This window comes from Schistocerca serialis, chromosome 4, assembly GCF_023864345.2.
Source record: "Schistocerca serialis cubense isolate TAMUIC-IGC-003099 chromosome 4, iqSchSeri2.2, whole genome shotgun sequence".
NCBI classification, from domain to species: Eukaryota; Metazoa; Arthropoda; class Insecta; order Orthoptera; family Acrididae; genus Schistocerca; species Schistocerca serialis.
Window position 1 is genome coordinate 25,375,820 of NC_064641.1, and position 26,856 is coordinate 25,402,675.

The following is a 26,856-nucleotide window of genomic DNA, read 5'->3' on the forward strand; positions in this document are numbered from 1 at the left end:
TGCGCAAGCGCAGGAACTGCTGAGCCAGCGTCGATTGATAACCGACCTCTGCGGCCCAAGTGAGTCCCCCATGCGGACAAGTACACTGCACATAACACTACATTCACCTGCATCTGGCGACTCATGCACCACTGTCCCACTGCGGCAGCTGACTCCAACGGCGGAACCAGCAGCCGCAGATGCGGACACAGAACAACACTACACTGGGCCCTGGCAGGTGGAGAGCCCACGACGCAAACAGAGAAACACCACGCAAACAAGCGAGCAACCACACTCGCAAGGTAGCCGAAAGGCGCTGCTACCTACACCAATACCCGCACTTCCGGTTAGGAACACCAAAACAACAACAAACACGACTCGACCTGCGGTCAGCAACACCACACAAGTACCAACCGCAGCTACGCCCGCACAACAGAAGACTGGTTTTCCCCCAGTCGTAATCCAGAACTACGGGGACCTCAGCGTCCTCAACACAACATTCGCGGAAAGGCACTCACCTGGCACACTACACATGAAGTACTCTGGGGATAGGGCCTCACTGTACGTATCAACTAACAGTGAATATAAAGATCTCCTTATCTTCCTCAAAGAAAAGGAAATCGAACACTGTACGTACAGGACCGCCGAAGAACGGATACGGCAGTACGTGGTAAAAGGAGTGGACCCCAACACCCCAAACAACACAGTACAAGCGGCGCTTAACTTCCTTGGATTCGACTGCAAAAGTGCTTCCAGGATGACAGGCTTCCGCTCCCACCACCGTCTACCACACTACCTGGTCGAGATGGCCGACACGGCCGCCTCCTGCGGCCTTCTGCAGATAAAAACCCTTCTGCGGATGGACGTAAGGGTAGAAATCTACGAACCGCCACAGGTCCCTCAACAATGTAACAACTGCCAGCGGTTCGGTCATTCGGCCCTCCGCTGCAGCCTGGCACCCCGTTGCCGCGGATGCGCTGGCAAACATGCATCCAACGCATGTACACTAATACACGAAAACATACGCCGTTGCGCCAACTGTGGCCAAGCCCATGCGGTCAACTACAGGGGCTGCAACGTATACAGAGAGGCGCAGAGGTGCAAAAACCAACAGTTGAAGCCACCCAACGTCATAACACGACCAAGGTCCGCACCAAACCCTGTCAGGAACGGAGTGTCGTTCGCCATGGCTACACGCCCTGGAGGAGCGGTGCAGGCCGCGGAACCTCTGCACCCAGCACACGCACCTATCACAACCGCTGCGACAGCAACACAATCGCCTCAGCCAACACACGACACTGCACCCACACCGGTACCAACACCAGCCCCCAGAAACAACACGACCCCACCCCCTGTAGCCACTGCCTGCGAACCTACACATGACACACAAGAAAACACTAACACAAGGAACCCCAGAACCAAAAACCCAGAGAAGGCGTAGGCGAACACATGGAAACAGGAGCGGGAACACACGTGCACCACAACAAAATACCCAGCGACAACAAAACAATGCCACACAGACACACAGTCAGCAAGCCAGCGACACCAGCACACACACTACTCCACCCCCCACCACATCTGACACACAGGCACCTCAAAATGTTCCACATAATAACAACACAAGCGCCAGCCCATCCATAACGCCAACACCCGCACCAGTGGCCGCCAACACCACAACCGAGCCACAGGCCGACACACACAACGCCAACACAACATCCGGGGGTTTATTGGAAACACTATTCCCCCACCTTCACAAGATCTTGGCGGCCGTCGGCACACTCTTCACACAGCTCACGACTGCTGAACTGGGCAGTACTGGGCTGCCATACAAACAGCGTTCTCCACACTGTTCACACCCATACATGGATAACACACCACACCCCGACCCCATCGCAAACAACCAGACACTGACACAGATCCTGTTCTGGAATGCAGACGGGATCAATAACAAAAGGGCGGAATTCGCCGCGCTCATGGAGCGTAAGGGTATCCTTATCGCACTGCTGAGCGAAACTAAGCTCAAACCACGCAACCAACTAAACTTCACCGGCTACAGCGTCTATCGTACCGACCGACCGGACGGCTCCGGTCACGGCGGAACAGCCATCATCATACACAAAGACATAGAACACACAAACATAGTGCTCCCTGAACTCGAAAAACTAGAGGCAACCGCCGTCAGGGTCATGTTCAACGGAGCCTACACTACACTGGTGTCAGTATACAACAGCCCTAAAAACATCAAAACACGCGACATCAGCATAATACTCAACATATCACCGCGCGTAATAGCCGCTGGAGATCTTAACGCAAAACACCCGGACTGGAACTCACGAATACGAAACTCCAACGGCAAGAAACTATACGAACACGCACTAGGACGAAACTACATCACACTAGCGCCGACCGAACCGACGCACATTCCCTACCGGAGGGGACACAGGCCAGACGTGTTAGACATGGCCCTCATCAAGGGCATAACAACGACACTCAACGTTGCCGTTGAAAACGATCTGCCCTCAAATCACCAACCCGTTATACTGTACATTGAAGAAACACTGCAGAACATGGAACAACGCAGGATGTTAGACTACAGGTGCACGAATTGGACCCAGTTCAAGGAAACGCTTGACAGTCGCATCCCACCAACCCACGCGATTAACGAGACAGCCCAAATTGACGAGGCAGTCGAAACCCTCACCGGCGCCGTCCAGGACGCAATAGCCGACACCATACCAATCCGCACACCACAACAACACAGTGCTGCCCTGCCCCAGGAAATCCTGGGCCTAGTCTCAATGAGGAACCGCCTCAGGAGACACTGGCAGCGTACCGGGCGCCAGCACTTCAAACGGCACATTAACAGGCTCCAGGGTATAATCCGGGAAAAAATACAAACATTCAAGACACAACAGTGGGACCAGAAACTCGAAGGGCTAGACACCACGCGACCTGGCGTGTGGCAGCTAGCCCGACACTTCACCAGGGAGAAACTGTACACCCCCACGTTACAAGGGCCAGACGGACCAGCATATTCTGCGGAAGAAAAAGCGGAACTCATGGCCCTCACACTCGCAGCGTCATTCACACCGAACCTGGATCCCTCAGACCCAGCATTCACACTTGCTACGGACCAGGAGGTCACACGCATCTTGGCCCAACCAGCGCGCAACAACATCCGACAAGCTAGTACAGCAGAAATCAAATGGGCCATCATGCATACCACCGCTAGGAAGGCCCCTGGTCACGATGGCATTCAAAACCGTGTCCTCCAGGAGTTCACGGACAAAGCTGTAGACTACCTAGCACACATTACGAATGCAATACTCAAGCACCAACACTTCCCCGCCTTTTGGAAAACGGCCAAGGTCCTGATGTTCAGGAAGCCGGGGAAAGACCACAGCCTCCCACAAAATTACCGACCCATCAGTCTGCTGAGCGCGCTCAGCAAGATCGTTGAGAAGGTAATATTAAAACGACTCGCCAGGCACTGCATCACAAACGACACCCTGAGACTGGAGCAATTCGGTTTCAGGAATCACCACTCAACAACACAACAACTCCTCCGCGTCGTTGAATACATAACACACGGATACAACACAAGCAAGGCAACTGGGGCGGTGTTCCTGGACATCGAAAAGGCTTTCGATCGTCTATGGCACAATGGCCTAATACGCAAACTTAGTGACGCAGGGTTCCCCGACGGGCTCGTACGTCTCATACACTCATATCTCACGGACAGGAGTTTCAACACTGACGTGCAGGGCAAACAATCGACACGACATGGTATACAGGCAGGAGTACCCCAAGGAAGTATTCTAGGGCCCTTACTGTTTAACCTCTACATTAACGAACTCCCAGCTACACATAACACGACGGTAGCAATCTACGCGGATGACACTGCCATCCTTGCACAAGATTGGAAGCCGTCTAACATTAACTCACGACTACAGACCGCACTCAGAACGGCGGAGCCTTGGCTGGTGAAATGGCGTGTTAGAGTAAACGTCGACAAATGCGAGGCCGTTCTGTTCACTAGAAGACCGAAGCAACTGCACAAACATCAGCACTGCAACCCAATAACACTACACACACGCCCAATACGTTTCCGCGAGAAGGTCAAATACCTCGGTGTCTGGCTGGACAGGAAACTACTCTGGGGGGACCACATTCAACACGTGACCAACAAAGCTAACGCGAGGCTCAAACAACTCTATCCTATGCTTAACAGGCGTAGCACACTGAACAGGAGGGTGTCTAGGTCCATGTACATGACACTTATTAGACCCCTGATGACGTACGCAGCCCCTGTCTGGGGATACGCTGCGCCAACTCGCCTGCGCCTTCTGCAGCTCGTACAGAACAAAGTACTCAAAATCATAAGCAACGCTCCGCGCTACACACGCATCGCGGACCTTCACCGGTAATACCGGCTAGATACTATCTTGCAGGTATTCCAAAAACTCTCCACATGACTGTACAATAACACGAGACACTCGCACAACCCGTTTATCCTTTCTCTGGGTAACTACGACCACAACCATAGATGGAAGCATAACAGACCACAGACATGAAACTTTCTGGCAGATTAAAACTGTGCGCCCGACCGAGACTCGAACTTGGGACCTTTGCCTTCCGCGGGCAAGTGCTCTACCATCTGAGCTACCGAAGCACGACTCACGCCCGGTACTCACAGCTTTACTTCTGCCAGTGTGAGCTGTGAGTACCGGGCGTGAGTCGTGCTTCGGTAGCTCAGATGGTAGAGCACTTGCCCGCGAAAGGCAAAGGTCCCGAGTTCGAGTCTCGGTCGGGCGCACAGTTTTAATCTGCCAGGAAGTTTCATATCAGCGCACACTCCGCTGCAGAGTGACAATCTCATTCTAGACCAAAGACACTACTGGCTAGGAACTGAACATCTATGGTCTATAGAACGCTAACACGACAGTACTGGCGAGCCCCTGCAACACAGTTATTACTGGAAACCCAGATGTGCAACTAGCCGAAAAAACAGGCAACCGCAGGGAAACCGTACTGTACACAGCACGCAAACCAGCCACACACACCCCCTACACAGTCTGTGAGCCGATCTATGACCGATCGCCCACTAATCCACAACGACCTTGAACTGCAGGGACGCAGCAACTGCAGCAAGCGCCGCAACAAGCTCCAACAACGACAAAGGTAACGATGCACGACACCTCGAACTAACACAACCACACCTTGCATGCACTGTCGCAGATAGCAAGCCGCTACTGCCCTTACTACCCGTCCTACTGTCGCAGAGGTTTTTTTCCCTTGGCTCTTGCCTTGGCACTTTTTTCCTCTGCCCTTACAACCGCTACCCTTCAATCGTTTTCGACCACTTCTATCTCCTGATGGACCATGTTAATGAGTAATCTTACCCAGACGCATGGACAACATCACAGCCCGCATCCTGTGACGCCTGATTCAAAAACTAACATGTTTACGGAGGTGACAGTAGAACTTTTGGTTTGGTCACCACGTTGGTGTGGGCGTGGAGGGGCCCCATCCTTGTGAAAAAAAAAATGTGCTCAGAGATGAAGATGATGAGCTAACCTTTAGTTTTATGACCATTGAGAAATCTCAGCTGAAACTGCAATACAAGCTGATGGGTACACTAGACAGAACACATATCATAGATTTTACAAACAGACAGGTAGGAAACTTATCATGAATGACGCCTACTCTGAAATTACTTCTCTGATTGGATCAATAATTATACTGTTGAAAATCAAACAATGGAAAATCCAGGATGGAATGTAACAATATTATGAAAAAGAAATCTGATATTTACCATACAGTGGAGACACTAAGTTGCAGATAGGCACAACAAAAAGATTGTCAGAATATAATCTTTCAGCTAACAAGGCCTTTGTCAAAAACACACACACACACACACACACACAATTCACACACATGATTGTGTGTGTGTGTGTTTTGTCTATTTTTGACAAAGGTCTTGTTGACTGAAAGTGTATATTAAGAAAATATTTTCGTTGTGCCTATCTGCAACTAACCATCTCTGCTATATGGTGAGAGGCAATTTCCTTTTCATAATTATACTGTTGAAGAAATTATCACAGTTTATTAATTCCAATTAAATAAACCCATTCCCAGATTAAATGCACTGAAGAATGTTTCAATCACTCATGAATTAGTGAAAAATCCTGTTATTACTCCTTGCAGAATCATGTGCAAATGAAGGATTTAAAGTTACACAAATCTAGACTGGGTGAAATATTACACTCTGTACAGCTACATCCATGAATTCTGATCCATAGGCAAACAGTACAAATAAATAAAACAAAGTACAAATTTGAGAAAGTGATTACATTATTGAACTGTCAAAGTCTCAAAAGACATAATACAATAGATTAACTATTCTGATTCTGTAATGTGTCAAGTGTTTATCATTCACTACTTCTCTTTATTTGAATGAATTTCTGTTTTTTACATTAGCTGATACTGACCTAGATTCTTCTCTATCCATTCCTTTTAGGGGACTACACAACCAAAGATTTGTTATGCTTATGTACTACACGCAAATACTGATTACTGGTCAAGATGTAACCCATAGAAAGAAATTTTTTAGCATTTTCATATTTAAATTATAAGAAAATAAAATTCTGACATATATAACTAACAGCAATAAAAAGAAACGAGTAATGTTTCAGAATAATATGACTATATTACTTACAAAAAACTAATACTTTTTGAAAGATACATGAACTTCAACTGGAGCTTCCAAGTGCTACCGCATCAACTCAAATAGACATTGGATTTGTCTATAATGTACTGACTAGCAAAATGTTTTGAATCCAATACTGCTATGCCACCAGCCAAGGGAGTATATTTACACAAGTTCCACTGGCAAAATATTTGATTAACAGTCAGACCTAGGAAGATTAGAAGAGATGTCTGTTAACCTCTGAAGAATGGGTTCATATTCCAAATGGCAAGTAGCTGGGCATCATATAGAAATACTGTTTTAGGACCGCAGTGAGGAAATGTAAGAATTTAGATTTAAAATCTGTAAGAGCTCTGACAGCAAAATAACTATACTTTATGGCAGGCATGATCTCCAATGACATCTACATACTGGATCTCACTAATACCACTCTTGTCCATTCAGGATCATATGTCAACAGAGAGCCTTCAACTCGTGTTCCAACTATCTCCCCATGTTGAAGAGTGCATTTCACACAACTGGGTGCTGCGAATAGCACATTGTTGTAGATGTGAGAGCCTAATTGCAGTTACAAGAGACTGTGTGTGTGTGTGTGTGTGTGTGTGTGTGTGTGTGTGTGTGTATTATTATCTCAAATTTTCTTGTAACTGTCCGTTATCCTTTCAATTCAAAGACTGTCAGCTTATTACATCAAAAAAAGAAACATATAAAGAAGTCCAGTTCTCAATAATACTTCCTGTTTATCTGAGAACTCCATGACCATGTTTATTTTTATTCATTAGGTCCTAAATAATAACATTTCTTCCTGAAAGCTACACTTATAATATGCTAACGTGATTCATTTTTAGATTTCTGAAAAAAAAAAAAAAAAGGTGTGTTTCCTGATATGGAACATCGGCCCACTAAGGGCACGTGAGGTACAATAAATGAGGGCTTGTGTACACTCCCTGGGGGCTGGTACAGTAACAACCCAAAGGGTTAATGAAACTCGACAGTGTCTGGCAAAAGAGCCTGATGAAATATGTCACACAGCATATATAAAAATGAAGCCACCTTTTTTTTGTGGTGGGAGATCGGTGGTGGCATTAGGTTATTTAGAATTGTGTTAGGAACTACTTCAAACCATAAAAAATGTGATGTTACAGAAGAGCAAATAGAATCCTGGGTAGTCAACGCAACACACACAAGAGAGCCTTAAGAAGAATTAAAGAACTGGCCATATTCAGTTTAAATATACAACTATGGAAAAACTATAGACGTAGGCATGAGGAGGAGGGAGGGGGGCCTCTTATGAAGTTAATGATGACGTGGTACTACAAGAACTCAATAATAAGGACACACTTTACAGTGAAAAGTGATATACATAGTACACTGGGGAAAAAAAAAGAAAAAAGAAAAAATTCAGTCCTACAACAATGAGAAGTGGAAAGAGAAAAAAAATATTACAACTGACAGCCATAAAGTTATTTTATTCAAACTACATATTAAAATAACACACATAATCTAATGACCCAGCCTTCATTTATTTTATTAATTTAGTTATAAAGTTCCAAAGGTACTTGATCACAGAATGAATTAGTATTTAGTTTATTGTCAATTTAGTCTAGTCAATTTATAAACAAAGAATTAAAGAATGGATAAAACATGAAGAAGCAGGGTGTATATGAATAAAAAACATGTTTCCGAGAAAATATCTCAACTATTATGAGGGAGACCTGTAAAGAATACAAGGAATGTTTGACATGGAAAGCTTTCAACTTGGATTTGAATGCTTGGGATTTATCACTCAATTTTTTTCAGCCTAGTAAAAATGAAACCTGCTAAATGGTGCAGCTCTTTCTGTACATTGCTTAAGAAAGTGTTATTAAAGTGTGTATGGTTTTTCTGTCTAGTCTTCACTGAAAAAAATGTTGTTGTTTCTGCCGAATGGATCATTATGGTCAACAACAAATCCCACGGTGGAATGTATGTACAGGGATGCCAGAACTAGACCTGAACAATGGCCCACTTAAACGAAATTGCTTCTTTCCTGGCTAGATCTCTCTCCATCTATGTACGGAAAAGAGCACATAAAAGGGCACTACCGCTTGAAAATGTCAACCTCAATGACTTACAACTGTCTCTTTGAAGTAACTCCAGGCTCAAAGTCAATCCAGCAGGTAATGCCACCAGAATACATCCTGCATCTCTCTCATTTTGTTCCAAGTTGTATCAAAGCTTTTCTTGAAGATTGCATAGGCTTCATATTAAAATGTTGCTAATAATGACACTGTACTAGTCTGAAACTTTAACCATTTCTATCACAATTAGTCAAATATGCCGTACAACCTATATTACCTGATTAAAAGTAGGCCTACCTGGGTACACCTATGTAATGTGGAATTCACCAGTAAGTGTCCTGAATGCAGGTCCACCCATATGAAAGAATGCAGGTAGTAATGTTTTGTCAGTAGGGAAAGCAGAAGGATGGGTAGGTCCGGAAAATTCAGTGACTTCGAACATGGACTTGTCACTGGACGTCACCTGAGTAACAAACTAATCAAAGTCATTTCAACCCATCTAAAGCTGCCCAGGTCCATTGTTGGTGATGTGTCTTTGAAATGTAAATGCAAAGGAACAACCACTGCTAAACTGAAACAAAGCAGACCTCACGTACTGATGGACACGGACCATTGAGCGTCAGAGAGCGCAGTTATACAGAATCACATGAAATCAGTGGAAGGAATCAATTGCGAGTTTCAAAGTGCAACCCGCAGTCCATCTACACAATGAATATGCACAGGGAGTTCAAAAAATGGTGTATAATGGTTGAGCAGTTCGTTGTAAGTGATACAAGTGATGCTTGAGGTGGTGTAAAGGGTGATGTCACTGTACAGTGGATGACTGGAATTGAGTGATTTAGAGTGATGAATGATGCTATACCGTGTGACTATCCGATGGAAGGGTTTAGTTTGACGAATGCCTGGAGACTGTTACCCGCCATCCTGTGCAGAGCCAACAGTGAATTACAGAGGAGATGGTGTTACGGTACGGGGATGTTTTTCATGATCGAGGTGCAATCCCCTTAGTACACTTAAGAAAACTCTAAATGCAGAGGGATACGAGCACATTTTACCCGATTGTGTATTGTGTACAGCAAAAGAAAGTTTGGAGATGATGACACAGTGTGACACAGCACCCTGGCATAAAGTAGCATCTTTCTGGCAATCGTCTGTGAATAACAACATTCCTGAAAAGGACTGCCCTGCCCAGAGTCCTGACCTGAATCCAATGGGGCACCTTTGGGATATGTTGGAATGTTGACTTCACTCCATGCCCCAGTGTCCCAACGTCATTACCTGCTATGGCTGAGCTCTTGGGGGAGGAATGGTGTATCATTCCTTCACAGACATTCAGCACCTCACTGAAAGTGCCCTCAGCAGATTTCAAGTAGTCATAAAGATGAAATGTGGACACACCCCATATTAATGTCTAAATAGGTGACCAGATACTTTTGATACGATAGTGCATACTTCGCTTATGATTTCTTCAGGATGTAGTACTTCCCTTGCAGAAGTGTACAAGGCTTCACAAACACTTTAAATTTGCAACGCCACCTCTGTTTCCCTTTTCCTTTCTCACTGCACACTTTAGATCCTTGATCTGTTATTTTCCCTCTTTGCAAAATTATTAGGAAACAGTATACCATTTATATATTTTCTACCTAGAAGTGCGGAAAGAGAATAAAACAATTTACTTTGCAACAATCATTTCCAACTGTTCGCTGTTGGAAACTGAATATGAATGTCCACGTTATTTATACAAAGCTTTTATTCCTCATGTATTCCACTGTCAGTAATGTTATATATCCTTGTTGCCATTCCAATTCTTCACATTAAGATTTAATCAATGATATAATGTGACTTCTCCAAAGCCATCTGGTTATTTTTTTTTCCTTAAAAAAAACCTGATTTCAGTGCAGTCCTTTTAGTACAATACCACATACTCAGAATACAGAAGTAAAGATCTGAAAATAAATGCAATGTAATCATACTTTCAAAAAGGAAGAACAGAAGAAATGCCCACCGAAATAAATAAAAAGACGTCAAATGCTAAGTCTTTGGAAATGCCAATTTAAGGAATGCAAAGAGGGAGGGGGTGATAGTTTGAGAACTCTAGGTCATGGAATATAAAATGTGTAAATGATGGTTGGGGATTGGTACTTCAATGCACTATTGCTGACACTCTTAAAATGTGCTATGAGATACCTTTTCCTCATCAATGATAATTTGCCATTTTACTAAGTTTTACAATAAAAGGGGGAATACCAAGGTTGCCAAAAAATGTATACACACTTTAATATGTGAAAACAGCGTAATTTCTTTCAAAATTGGACAGAAATACAACTAGTAGTATGGTTATGCCCCAAAAGATTTCACTTAAATACAACATGATAGTACTGCATGTGAATAGTACATTTACATGCAAAATGGAGATGCAGCTCATTTTTTTTAAAAAAAAATGAGGCTGTCACCAAAATGAGTCAAAATTTTGACATTTATAGTAAGTTTGGCACTATGGGTGATGTGCACAAATGTGGATGCGGGAAATCTTGTCCAGCAACAAGCTCTGCTTGTTTGGTCACCGTATTGAAAAATTTTGCAAGTTCAATGTAAAAGCGTACATCCAAAGAGATACACAAATGTGAAATGTGTACACTGATGACCAGAGGATGGCACAGTGAAAGATTTCAGAATATGTTGCATGAGAATGATGGCCTTGTTGGGAAATGGTCTACCCGATGAAGCACAATTTAAACAGACTGGAGCAGGAAACTGGCACACTCATATCTAATGGCATGCAGACAATCCACATACCTTCGCAGAAAAAGCCAATTTATCACGAATGCAATTCTGGACTATTCATTTTTGATGGTCCATTAAGTGGTCAAGAGTATATCAACACACTAAACAAGTCCACCTTACCTGTCATTGGTATGTACAGTCAAAGTGAAGAATTTTACTTCCAAAATGATGGTGCCACCACATTACTGCACAGATGCACAAACTTATCTTGAGGACAAGCTTACAGGATACTAGAAAATGTGAAGGGCTGTGACTGATATCAATATATTCTCCAGTAATAACATTACTGGACTTCTAAGGGGAACCAGAATGAATGTATATACAATAGAAAAAGGTATACTGGAAGATAATCAAGATAAAACTGAAATGGCATGTACAGCAATCGCAATGGATCCTTTGAAAAATGTCACTCGAGATACACTTCATCATAATAAGAGGAATGTGTATACATTTTTGGCAGCCTCTTTGTTAGGTTGCCATTACTGCAGTCATTATCCTTATTAAATACCAAAACTACTATTATTTTCATTATAACAAAAATAAGTTTAAAGCCACAATTAGGAACAAGTAACTGTATTATGGATGTAAAACAGAGAATAACTTACTATGGTATATTTCCTACAACATTTCAGGCTGAAAATATTCTTAACGTAACTGACCTGATCCAGATGATACAGAAAATGTCGCCTTGGCTTGGCGATCACGTTCACGATCCTTGTCTTTGCTAGAGGACTTGAGTGGTCGCTCTGAGCTGCCACTAATACTGACAACAGATGTAACACTATGGTGCACAGGAGATTTCCCCGGTGAGGCTGCTGCAGACTTCAGTGCAGACATGCTTGGTTTTCCTGAACCACTTCCTGGTGTTCCACTTTTTGGTGAGCCATGATGTTTGGGACTACCTGTACCGTAATGACTAGGTGAACGTTTTGGGCTATGTCGTGCTCCTGACGGTGATACTGTCACTGCTCCTATAGGGGCTCCCCCAACAGGTCCACTCCCTGAGACATTTGTAGTTCCACTACCTGATTTGGAGACCCTCGTAGGTGACACAGACGACTTGTGTTGAGGCGAAGAAGCCCGTACTTCGCCTTTGGGACTTGAAGCGGCAGCTGGCATGCCGTGTTTCGATGTCCCTTCTGAACCTGTTTGCTTCAGAGGCAGTTTATCGGGTGGTCCCATACCCGGACTTTCCTCACGCTTCCGTTTACGTTTCTTCTCTACCTGTAGGCAAGAAACTATGATGTTACATACATATCTACTATAATTACAGACAATAATTTTATCTAGGTCATCCTGTCATTGATAATCACCAACAACATCACTTGACATTTCCAAATTCCTGTAAACACTACAATAAGTATGGAAAGAGCTGCTTACCGAATATGACAAGAACAGAAAATCAAAAGAAAGCGAGGTCACAGCAGGTCCATTTCGCGTTACGTAAAATTACATGTGCCCCAACTAACTACATTATCTGGCATTGTGTGTCTGTGGGGATTAAGTGTCAGGCCACAAATCCAAAGAATGTTCATTACCCGATGTGGTTATAAGAATTTTTTCTGGTGCCCAACACAACTTTCATCTCCAGCAAAGCTTTGTGTATCTGAAAACTGCAAAATTCTAACATTTATCAGATTACACATCAAAATGTTAGCATCCCTTCAATTTGTTGGAAGAGATGGTTCTTGCTTCTGATTACTCACACTATCTCTGACAGGATTATATGTAGAAAATCTTTGTGGTGATCAAGTTGTGTGTTAATGGCAGCTTTAGCTAATGCTACAACAATGACTGCAAAAAAGTCCTAAAGTAATTATCTATGTCAGTGAAAATGACTTTTCAAGGCTAAAGTCAGTAGATCCAATGCATAGTTAATTCCAAATGGATTAGTTGCACGAAATAAACATTGAAGTATGAAATGATATTCGGGTAAATAAAAAAATTAAGAAAAATCTTCATTAGTTACAATTTTTATTCCATAGACCCACAGTTAGGTGATCTCCATGGATGTGGAACATGTTGCACAACAAGAATACACAATAAATGGTTTAAAAAATTATTATGTCCCTTACATGGATCCTAAGTGAAATGATCCTCGTAGATGTGGAACACATCAACAAAATCTGAAAACTATTTTAAGACGTAATAACAAATTTGACACAAAACATGTAAACGTAATATGCATTGAGGTACCTAGAATAATTCTTAGACTATTGTAGCCACACATCATCAAACAAAAAATCAGTTTAATATGTTTGTTTACACTGATCACATTATTGCACTGAAGGTGTGCAGAAGTCAGATTTTATATAACACTCATGCACCATGTAATTACAAATCCAAAAATTCTGTCAAGTCATTTTGGAAATTGTAATTATATAATGTTCCTAAAAGACATATACAACACAGTAGGTCCACAAGACTACAAATTTTTGACTCTACTCGTGTAATATATACAGGGCTATTACAAATGATTGAAGCGATTTCATAAATTCACTGTAGCTCCATTCATTGACATATGGTCACGACACACTACAGATACGTAGAAAAACTCATAAAGCTTTGTTCGGCTGAAGCCGCACTTCAGGTTTCTGCCGCCAGAGCGCTCGAGAGCGCAGCGAGACAAAATGTCGACAGGAGCCGAGAAAGCGTATGTCGTGCTTGAAATGCACTCACATCAGTCAGTCATAACAGTGCAACGACACTTCAGAACGAAGTTCAACAAAGATCCACCAACTGCTAACTCCATTCGGCGGTGGTATGCGCAGTTTAAAACTTCTGGATGCCTCTGTAAGGGGAAATCAACGGGTCGGCCTGCAGTGAGAGAAGAAACGGTTGAACGCGTGCGGGCAAGTTTCACGCGTTGCCCGTGGAAGTCGACGAATAAAGCAAGCAGGGAGCTAAACGTACCACAGCCGACGGTTTGGAAAATCTTACGGAAAAGGCTAAAGCAGAAGCCTTACCGTTTACAATTGCTACAAGCCCTGACACCCGATGACAAAGTCAAACGCTTTGAATTTTCAGCGCGGTTGCAACAGCTCATGGAAGAGGATGCGTTCAGTGCGAAACTTGTTTTCGGTGATGAAGCAACATTTTTTCTTAATGGTGAAGTGAACAGACACAATGTGTGAATCTGGGCGGTAGAGAATCCTCACGCATTCGTGCAGCAAATTCGCAATTCACCAAAAGTTAACGTGTTTTGTGCACTCTCACGGTTTAAAGTTTACGGCCCCTTTTTCTTCCGCAAAAAAAACGTTACAGGACACGTGTATCTGGACATGCTGGAAAATTGGTTCATGCCACAACTGGAGGCCGACAGCGCCGACTTCATCTTTCAACAGGATGGTGCTCCACCGCACTTCCATCATGATGTTCGGCATTTCTTAAACAGGAGATTGGAAAACCGATGGATTGGTCGTGGTAGAGATCATGATCGGCAATTCATGTCATGGCCTCCACGCTCTCCACGACTTAACCCCATGCGATTTCTTTCTGTGGGGTTATGTGAAAGATTCAGTGTTTAAACCTCCTCTACCAAGAAACGTGCCAGAACTGCGAGCTCGCATCAACGATGCTTTCGAACTTATTGATGGGGACATGTTGCACCGAGTGTGGGAGGAACTTGATTATCGGCTTGATGTCTGCCAAATCACTGAAGGGGCACATATCGAACATTTGTGAATGCCTAAAAAAACTTTTTGAGTTTTTGTATGTGTGTGCACAGCATTGTGAAAATATCTCAAATAATAAAGTTATTGTAGAGCTGTGAAATCGCTTCAATCATTTGTAATAACCCTGTACATCAGTACTACTAAGAATTTCATCAGTGGAGTAGAAGAAGTTATCTACCCATAAATCCTCCAGCCTCCTCTTAAACTGAACTTTATTAATAGCTTAACTTTTTATGGCTGCTGGCAACTTTTAATCTTCTGAAGATTATTCTTATTTCTAGTACTGACTTCATGAATTGGTCTGTTTGTTTGAAAAAGAAATATGTTATTTATGACTACTGTCATTAAGAAATGACAATATTGGGAAGCGGTAGCTAGTGTCTCCATTTCCATAAATAGGCCTCCACAAGGTTTTCTTGAGTTCATACCACAAATAATTAATATTTTATGCTTTTGGACCAGGAAACTTTAGCTTGGCTTTATGAGTTACCCCAAAAGAATGATCCCTCTTGACATTATGGAATAAAGTAAATAAAGCTTGTTTGTTTTTATATCATGTATGTCTGACAACATTTACATTGCAAATAAAGATTTGTTCTGGCATGTCAGATGATCTGGTGGTGGGAAGGATCTTGGGTAGAATTCGCCTCGTTTCAGCGTATGATGGTAGATAATCAAAGCCCTGACAGAGGATGTGGTTGATTATCTATCATGTCGTCATTTGTCATCTACCTCCTTTGAAGTGAGTTACACTGTCCTAAGATTCTTCCAATGGATCTATCTCACATCCGCCTTTCCTTCAACCACTTTTATTTCACTCACATTTAAAACTGCTCTAGATATATACTTTCAGATATTAGAGTGTGGGTGTTTCCACTGACAGATGATAACCTGGGTTATCATAGAATAATAGGTTCCCCTGCTATTTAACACATTACTTTCTATTTGTTTTTGTAAACAGTAAACTTCAGGACCTACACCAAGAACTGAGGGTCTATAGGTCTTCCTGGAATTCACTACAAATTTCTAGTATTAATACTTTCTTATATACAACAGCTTAACTCTTGAATAACTGTACAGAATTTCCTGCTGCTACTTTCACATATAACAATTTCAACCCATTTCGAATGACATACTGAGTTTTGTGAGCTAAGAAACTTTCAATCCAATCACAAAGCTGCTTATATATTCCATAATAGGTCAACATAGTTTTTTGCAGCAACATAATTGATATTCCATAAGCTTGTATTCTGTTCAATAAGTAACAGCTACTTTCACATCTGATGATTTATTCCTTTTAAGAATAACACATTGGGTTCCTGAGACAGGAAGTTTTGCTACCAGTTATGAATATGGTCTCATATTCCACGAAAACATATAAAACTGACAGTGTGAAACTTATTGAATGCCTCTCAGAAGTCACAGGAAGCAGCAAGAACTGCTCATTGCTACATGTAGCCTTCAGGATACTGGGAACAGAGTTTGACGAGTAACGCAGGATCACTATTTGCAGATTTTTTTTTTTTTTCTCGAAATGGGTCAGAATGTGCAAACGTAATGTGTACTATGATTCTAGAACAGACTAAGATCAGCAATATAGGCCTACAGTTATGAATATCTGTCTGTTACTGGTACTTCAAAACATAAATGATCCACATTTTTTCTCCAATTGTGTGAAACACTGTTTCTCAAGCAGCAAGAACTATTCTTGAAAGGCAAAAATGGTGAAAAAACAACAAGAATTAGAAGAATTTTTTGGTACTGGGAAAGGGCTTATACAAATGTATTCACATTTCTTTTCATCCACATCTGCACTCCAAAAACCACCATGAGGAGCACGGCAAAGGGTACGTTCCATTGTACCAGTTATTAGGGAAGAATGATTGAATGCCTGTGTGTGTGCAGCAATTTTTCTAATCTTAGCCTTACAATCTCTATATGAGTGGTTGTAGTATATTCCTAGAGGAATCATTTAAAACCAATTCTTGAAACTTTCTTAATGGACTTTCTTGGGATACTTTAAGTCTATCTTCAAGAGGCTTTCAGGTCAGTTCCTTGAGTATCTTTGTGATGCTCTCCCATGGATAAAAAAAAACCTGTGACCATTTGTGCCGCCCTGCTCTGTGTGCGTTCAATACCACCTGTTAGCCCCATTTGGTAAGGGTCCCACACTCCTGAGCCAATTCTACAACTGGTAGCATGAGTGATTTGTAAGCAATCTCCTTTGTAGATGATTGCACTTTCGCAGTATTCTACCAATAAACCGAAGACTACCATCTGCTTTATCCACAAACTGAACCTGTGTGATAATCCCATTTCATATTCCTACAACTAAGTATTATTCCCCGGTATTTGTATGAATTGGCAGATTCAAACAGTGACTCGTTGATATTATAGTCATAGGCTACTACATTTTTTGTTTTGTGAAGTACACAATTTTACATTTCTGAACATTTCAAAAAAGTTGCCAGTTGTTGCATCACTTCGAAATCTTATCAAGATCTGACTGAATATTTATGCAGCTTCTTTCAGATTCAACTTCATTATGGATAACTGCATCATCTGCAAAAAGCCTGATTTTACTATTGATACTGTCTGCAAGGTCATTAATATACAACACGAACAGCAAGTGTCCCAACACATTTCCCTGGGGCACACCCGAACTTACTTTTACATCGGACAATGACTTTCAATCCGAGAAAACACACTGTGTCCTCCCTACCAAAAAGTCCTCAATCCAGTTACAAATTTCACTTGATGCCCCATATGACCATATTTTTTACAATAAGCATAGGTGTGGTGTTGAGTCAAATGCTTTTTGGAAATCAAGAAATACTGCTTCTATCTGGTTGCCCTGATCCAAAGCTTTCAGTATGTCACGAGAAAAGTGTGAGTTGTGTTTTGCACGATTGACGTTTTATTAATACGTGCTGGTCGGCACTGGTGTGTTCAATCTGTTCGAGGTATCTTGTTATATTTTGAGCTCAGAATATGTTCTAAGATTCTACAACAAATCGATTTCAAGAATATTGCACCGTAGTTTTGTGAACAATTTTGACTACCCTTATTGTAGGTGGGTGTGACCTGTGCCTTTGTCCAGGAACTGGGGCACAGCTTTTTGTTCGAGGGATCTACGATAGATTAGAGTTAGAAGAGGGGCTAACTCAGCTGCAAATTCGGTATAGAGTATGGCAGGGATTTGTTCAATTTTACAGTTTCAGCTGTTTCTCAACACCACTGACACGAATACTTAATTCATTCATCTTTTCAGTGGCACAAGGATTAAATTGAGGTAATTCTCCTGGGCTTTCCTTTGTAAAGGCACATTTGAAAATCGAGTTAAGCATTTCAGCTTTTGCTTTTTCTGTTCCTGTCTCATTACCTAGGAACTGGACACTAACTTTGGTGCCACTAACAGCCTTTACATATGACCAGAATTTCTTTTGGCCCTGTGGAAGATCACTTGACAATATTCTGCTATTTTAGCCATTGAGGGCATCGTGCATTGCTCTCTTGACAACCAAATGCGTTTCATTCAGCATCTCTCTATATACAGCCCTATGCTTTGTTTTACACCTATTATGCAGTAATCTCTGTTTCTTTAGATGTTTCTTCACAGTGACTGTATACCTGGAGGTTCTTCCCATTATGAAGTGTTCCGCTATGTACATATTTATCCCATGCATGGTCAACTATTCTTTTAAACTTGAGCCACAGTTCCTCTACATGCTTGCCCTGTGCTGAAAGTTTCAAGTTCCTCATTGAGATATGACACAAGTGACTTTTCAACTAGTTTATTGAACATATATATCTTTCTGCTTGTATTAGTTGTCTTTTGTGCTTTGGTAATCACTGCTACCACAACTGCATCATGATCACTGATACCAGTTATTTCAGTTTGTAAGGATAATATGCAACATAACAAAAATTACAAGCCTGACAGATATGGAAACTGGAATTAGAATGGAAGTAGAGGCATTTAACTAACAACTTAAGAGATACTGATGAGAGAATAATTATAGTGGGCAGTGAAAAAGATTTTAAAAATAAGACAGAAAAACTGTTAAACTAAAGTGACAAAAATATATCTAAGACTAAATTTGGGGGGAAAATCCTAATATAGGACTGAAGACTAATGTCGCGATGCAAGGGAAAATCAATGGGACAATGATTAATACACATTTTTAAAATCTATTATAGCAGAAAGCAGTTTAAATATTCCAAAAATAAAAAGAATGATACAGCATCGGAAAAATACTGCAACTAGATGAAACAAATTAAAGGAAATTTCACTATTAAAGAATAAGAAATATTTTAGAAATTTTGGTCTTTTCAATAGTTCTGTATGAATATGAGTCGTGGACCACAAAGAAAATGGATCATAAGAAACTTGCATCTGGAGAAGGATCCTATAGGTTCAATGGGCAAAATTTTTTTAAAAGAATTGTTTTGGAGAGAATAAAACCACAATTATCTTTAGATTCCAAAATACTGAAGATGTAGCTAAGACCCTTTGATATGTCATGAGCACAGAAGATTCATTAGAGAAAGCTATAATGTTCAGTAGAATAGGAGATCAAAAGCAAAGATGTGGATAGATGGCATCAAGAGTCAGCACCAGAATATCACTGGAAGAAATTAGAACCAATGAAAATCCAGGAATATACTGACAGACATAATTAATCATGTCAGTCATGTCACCAGGCGTCAAAAAGGACCTGAGAGATTAACAGAAAAATGGGGAGGGGGCAAGTTCTGTCACATAACCTATACAGTATCAAGTAACTATATCATCAGGGCCAGTCATGTTTCCTCTGATGAGGAAACATGCTTTTTTCTGTTCTATGATCCCTTGCATCAATACCTATCATTTCAGTATTCCTTCATTCTCACTGAAATAACTTCAGAAGATTGTCAAGAAGGTTTGACTTCATGTAAATCCATGATGAAACACATTTTTCTTTTTTAGCAACATCCGAACATGGCTACTGCATCACACTAAAATTTTCTCATCCGTCACAGCTTTGTATGTCACAAATGCACTGGACAATGCTTTTGAATTTTATCTATTGATAATCCACTTTTCCAGCACCAGAGATTAATGTTTAATGTTGATTATTCATATAATCTTCAACCTGTTTCTTGTTGAACTTGCTAAGCAGAAAATTTTTTTTCTACTTCTTCAAAAAATTCATTTTAACATATGTAGCAGCAACAGCCTCATGATTACTAACTCTCCCTCTATATTAACATAACTTTTAAAAAAAGTCTTGTTTGTAATTAGGAATTCTAAGATGCTACCCTCACTAATCCTTACTCTAATTGGCTAAGGTAATTTTCAAAAACTGCATTTAGTATAATATAATACAAGTCCATGTATAAGTCTCACAGTGTCTAAAACTGGAATGCTGAAATCTCTCATCTGGGAGTCGGAGATTAATCCACTACATACCATGGGCATTACAAGCATTGCTCCTGAGACAGGTGGCCTATGGTATTAGACCTACCTTTAATGTTTCACTGTTACTCAAGTTGTTGTATCTCATTTTAAGTCAGCAATAACATCACAAAATGCAATGAAGTTTGTTAAAGTAATACATTTACTGTCGCCTATGAAAATACCGTCCCTGTGATACATACTTTAGTTACAATTTAAGATTTTTCTGCTACTCATTCCTAGTTTCATCCAATTTTCTGTTCCTTTTTACTATGCTAGGTAGTACAATTAGCAAGTGACACTAACACCATATTATCATGGTTAGTTATACTTCTGCCAATGTTACAAAATGCTGTGATGTGCACATCAGTTATGTACATAGCCATGCAAAAGATGCATATTACAATTTCCATAATGTAAGTATGGGCATATTTCTTTTATAGTAGTTTTCAGCATTGGGTTACACAAATGGAATCATAACAGGTTTGGTTTGACTTATTCTACACAGAATTTGCAAGACGAGGTATATCTCATTTTGACCATAGTACACAACAGACACATTGGACAAAAAACTATGGCCAGTGAGTGAAAGAAAGTACAGGTCACACTTGTCTACAAGAAGGCTAGCAGAGTGATACACAAAACTACCATCCAATTTCACTGATGTCCATCTATTGCAGAATCTTAGGTCTGCTGAGATATCTCAAAAAGAATGACCACCTCCACTTGAACTGATGCGAATTCCGAACAAATTAATCTGCGAAACCCTGTCGCACTTTTCTCACATGATATCTGGAAAGCCCCAAGTCAATGTAATCAGGCGGGCACAATATTGCTTGACTTCTGAAAAGCATTTGACTTGATACCAGACCAACTTTTATTAATACAGGGAATCAAACCAAACTTAAGACTGGACTGATGATTTCTTAGTAAGGATGAGACAGCACATGATCTCGAGTGGAGAGTTTTCAAACCTAGCAAGCAACCTCAAACTTTTGCAGGTAATGCAGTTACCTGCAATGAAGCACTGCCTGAGAAAAAAAGCTGCACAAATATCCAGTCAGATTGTAATAAGATTTCAAAGTGGTGTAAAAATTGGCAACTTGTGTTAAATGTACTGAAAAGTAAAATTATGCACTTCACAAAACACAGAAAAATAGTATCCTACGACAATGACAGTCAGTTAAAACTGGAATCAGTCAGCTCTCACAATCATCTGGATGCAACACTTTTCAGTGATTACAATGGCACAGTCCTCGGAATGACAGGTGGCAGACTTCCATTCATAGACACGATATTGGGAAAATGCAGTTCGTCTACAAAGGACACAACTTATAAAATGCTTGTGCATCTCTAAGAATTTGGAAGTTTCAAGGACCCATACCAAATAGGGTGCATGGGGATATCAAATTTGTCTTTTCGCAGATGGCTCACCATTTGGTAGTATATGTGGTTGGAGGGAGCATCAGGCAAGTCTTACAGTGGGGATGATCATAACAGTAGGAGCCACATGGTAGGGAAATGGGTGCAGAAGCAGCGCATAGGACCTGACAGGGATCTTCTGGAGATTTATTAATTTTTCTACCAGCCTAGTTCTAAAACAGATTTCTCAAGCCATCACATCCAATTCTCATACTGCTGATCCCTCCAAAAAATTACTTAGGAGTATTCCTCTTGTCATTCAGTGCCATCCTGTCTTGAATCCCCCCCCTCCCCCCAAAAAACTGCAATATGCAGGTCAGACCATATGCTCCTGCTGCACCCCATTTCTCTACCCTATGGCTTCTACCCTTGTGACCATTGTCCCCACTGTAACCCATTGGGACTTTTTGTGATCTCTCAAAGGCTTTTGATTGTGTAAATCATGAAATTCTGCTAGACAAGCTCAAGTATTGTGGCATGAGTGGGACAGTGCACAAATGGTTTAATTCGTACCTAACTGGAAGAGTGCAGAAAGTTGAAATAAGCAGTTCTCATAATATGCAAAGACCAGCACATTCCTCAAACTGGGGAACTATCAAGAATGGAGTTCCACAAGGGTCGGTCTTGGGTCCTTTGTTGTTCTTAATATATATTAATGACTTGCCATTCTATATTCATGAAGAGGCAAAGTTAGTTCTCTTTGCTGATGATACAAGTATAGTAATCACACCTGACAAACAAGAATTAACTGATGAAATTGTCAATAATGTCTTTCAGAAAATTACTAAGTTGTTCCTTGTAAACGGACTCTCACTGAATTTTGATAAGACACAGTTCCGTACAGTAAATGGTATGACGCCATTAATAAATATAGACCTTAATCAGAAGCATATAGCTAAGGTAGAATATTCAAAATTTTTAGGTGTGTCCATTGATGAGAGATTAAAGTGGAAGAAACACATTGATGATCTGCTGAAACGTTTTGAGTTCAGCTACTTATGCAATAAGGGTCATTGCAAATTTTGGTGATAAACATCTTAGTAAATTAGCTTACTACGCCTATTTTCACTCATTGCTTGCATATGGCATCATATTTTCGGGTAATTCATCACTGAGGAATGAAGTATTTATTGCACAAAAGCATGTAATCAGAATAATAGCTGGAGTCCACCCAAGATCATCCTGCAGACATTTATTTAAGGATCTAGGGATATTCACAGTAGCTTCTCAGTATATGTACTCTCTTATGAAATTTGTTATTAACAACCAAACCTAATTCAAAAGTAATAGCAGTGTACATAACTACAATACTAGGAGAAAGGATGATCTTCACTATTCAAGATTAAATCTAACTTTGGCGCAGAAAGGGGTGAATTATACTGCCACTAAAGTCTTTGGTCACTTACCAAATAGTATCAAAAGTCTGACAGATAACCAACAAGTGTTTAAGAAGAAATTAAAAGAATTTCTGAATGACAACTCCTTCTACTCCATAGAGGAATTTTTAGATATAAATTCAGAAAAAAAATTAAAAAATAAAAAACAAAACAAAAAAATAAAATAAAAAAGTTGTTATATTAACATAATTATGTTGTTAAATTAACTTAATTATGTCATGTATTGGAAAATTTGACTCGTTCCACATCATTACGAAATATCGTATTCATGATCCATGGAACTAGTATTAATCTAATCTGTAAAACTTGCCCAATGTGCCCTCTTACCACCACCTACACCAGCCCTGTAACTGCCAAAACATATGTTATCAAATGACACATGACATGTAGCAGCTGTTATGTAATCACTGTTTATCCCTTTACATTGATACGACAACCACCAATGGACTGAAACACGGAAAGGGAATACAGTAGAGACGAATGGGTAGCTTTAAGAGAAGAAACAGTGAAGGCAGCATAGAATGAAATAGGTAAAAAGATAAAATTTCACAAATGAAATACGAGAAAAGGAATATAAATGGTGATGCATTTTTTTAACTTTTATAGGGAAAAGACAGGTACCGCCTACAGAAAATTAAAGAGACCTTTGGACAAAACAGAAGTAGATGTACGAATATTAAGAGCTCAGATGGAAAACCAGTACCAACCAAAGCAGAGAAAGCTGAAAGGCAGCAGTAATACATAAAGGAGCTACACAGGGAAAATGAGCTTGAAGGCAACAATATAGAAAGGCAAGAGGAAGTAGATGAAGATGAGGAGGGAGAAATGATACCGAGAGATGAATCTGACAGAGCAGTGAAAGACCTAAATCGAAACACGTCCCCTAGATTAGACAACATTCCCTCAGAACTACTAATCTCGATGGGAGAACCAGCCATGAGAAAACTATGCCACCATGGTGTACGAGGCAAAAAATACCCTAGATTTCAAGAAGAATTTAATAATTCAAATTCCAAAGAAAGCACTTGCTGACAGGTGTGAATATTACTAAAATATCAGATTAAAAAGTGACGGTTGCAAACTACTAAAACAAATTCTTTACAGAAAAATGGAACAGCTGATAGCAACACGGGGAAGATCACTTTGGGTTCCACAGAAATGTAGGAAGACATGAGGCAATAATGACCCCAATAATTTCTCCAACAAAACAGGTTAAAGAAAGGAAAACTTATGTTTATAGCATTTGTAGACTTAGGGAAAGTGTTTGATAATACTGACTGGAATGTACTCTTTGGAATTCTGAAGACAGTGGGTGTAAAATAGCAGGAGTGAAATACTATATACAACTTGTACACAAATCATAAGATAGTCATAAGAATCAAAGGGTGTGAACGGCAAGCAGTGGTTGAGAAGGGAGTGAGACAGTGTTGCAACCTATCCCCAATATTATTCAATCTTTCCACAGAGCAAAAATACAAAAATAAAAATAAAAAATAAACAAAACATTAAAAAAAACTGAAAAGTAATTAAGTTCAGGGAGAATAAATAATAAGTTTGAAGTTTGCTGATGACACTGGACTCTGTCAGAGAGAGCAAAGGACTAGAGGAAGAGCAGTTAAACGGAGTGGACAGTGCCTTGAAAGGTGGATATAAGAGGAACATCAACAAAACAAAAATAAGGTTAATGGAGTGTAGTTAAATTAAATATGGTGATGCTGTGGGTATCAGATTAGGAAGTGAGACACTAAAAGTACTATATTAGTTTTGCTATATGGGCAGTAAAATGGTGAAATTTCCACATGCTATAAGTACAAAATGTTCTGGAAGTGTAGAAAATGTTTACTCCAATGCTATCTGAGTATAGTATGTACTGTTTTCAATCAATTTCAAAGTGATAAAATGTGAAATTGGTCTGTTTCAATGAGATTTATTGAAATTAGTGTATTTCAGTGAAATTTATTACTTAAATGCTAGAAATTAGAATATACATTCACCAGACTTGTACTGTTTTTAATATATCCACAATTATACGTATAATCACCACATAAATATGAGCAAAGAGAAAAAAATTATGATTCTAAACAAAAATTTGTTGTGTAAGTACATATGTGCTAAATATGATATTCTGTTAACCTGTCCAATACAAATGATTATGCACTACAGAGTTACCAAGGAGTAGATAAAACAAGTAAATCTCTCTGATATTTTACATGATTAAAAAGTGAATGGTAAACCAAGGATGTTTTATAATACCCACACAGAATAATGAGCAAATAAAAGAGAGGCAAGAAACAAGCATTGAAGTCAAGATACACAGCAGAAAAACAACATCTGCAGCTTACAAAATTTTGCTAGATGACTTTGAACAGTATGTTTCCTAGCATATAGTAGTATAGAATTTTTTAATTTAATGCTTATCAATTTTTGCTTCACTTTATTCGCTTCAGTCTGTATCCAGATATAAATTCAGCATCCTTGCACTAAACACAGAAATGTTTTTTAGGAAAGTGGCACACGTACATTGCTTGCTTGAATTTTGAAATGGCTGTATTTTTCAGTGGTCTGTTGTATTCTTTACTCTTTATTTTTTGTAATTATTGAACAAGATTTTCTAAAATATGAGTAACGCTACAATTTTTTTAAAAATATTTTCGTCACATAGATATGGTACCACTGGAATTGCACACTCTTAATCATCCTTTACAGTGTAAAGTTCTGTTAATTCATAAATGATGTGAAGTGACTGTGTGTGTTAAAAAATGGGTAGGCATAAATTAAGTTTGCATGAGCAACACAATGTGTATCCAAAAGAAGACGACTTTTATGTTCAAGACAAAAAATCTTGTGTGTGTCACTTTTGTAATGTGAAACTTGACTAGTAGTAATAGACACACACACCGAAAAATATAAATGGTAAATTTGAATTTCACAATGGTACAGTTTCATTGTTTATTTGCTGATTTTCATAGCTCGGGCTGACGATGGCCAAAGTAGAGAGGATATAAAATGTAAACTGGCAATGGCAAGAAAATCATTTCTGAAGAAGGTTGCACAACTAATGACGAAGTACTAGATAAAATTGGGAAGAAAAGAAATTTGTGGCATAATTTGAGTAATAGAAGGGATCATTTGATAAGACATATTATGAGACATCAAGGAATAGTCAGATTGGCAATGGAGGGAAGTGTGGGGGAGTGAACATTGTAAAGGGCTAAAAAGAGATGAATAAATTAAGCACATTCAAACGGATTTAGGCCGCAGCAGTTATTCGGAGATGAAGATGCTTGCACAGGATAGAGTAGCACGGAGAGCTGCATCAAAGCAGTCTTCATACTGAAGACCAAAACAGCAAACAATTGCCAAGTTATGTTAAGATGAATAGGTGTATACTAGC

At 40.1% G+C, this 26,856-nt stretch overlaps 1 protein-coding gene across 1 annotated transcript in view; it reads right to left on the reverse strand.

The window, feature by feature from the left end:
• The window catches only part of LOC126473346 (mediator of RNA polymerase II transcription subunit 1), a 221,400-nt gene that overhangs the window by 13,079 nt on the left and 181,465 nt on the right, over positions 1–26,856 (reverse strand). Inside the window, exon 12 of the mRNA XM_050100343.1 lies at positions 12,192–12,756. Coding sequence (XP_049956300.1) covers positions 12,192–12,756 — 565 coding nt within the window. The remainder of the gene's footprint in view (positions 1–12,191; positions 12,757–26,856) is intronic.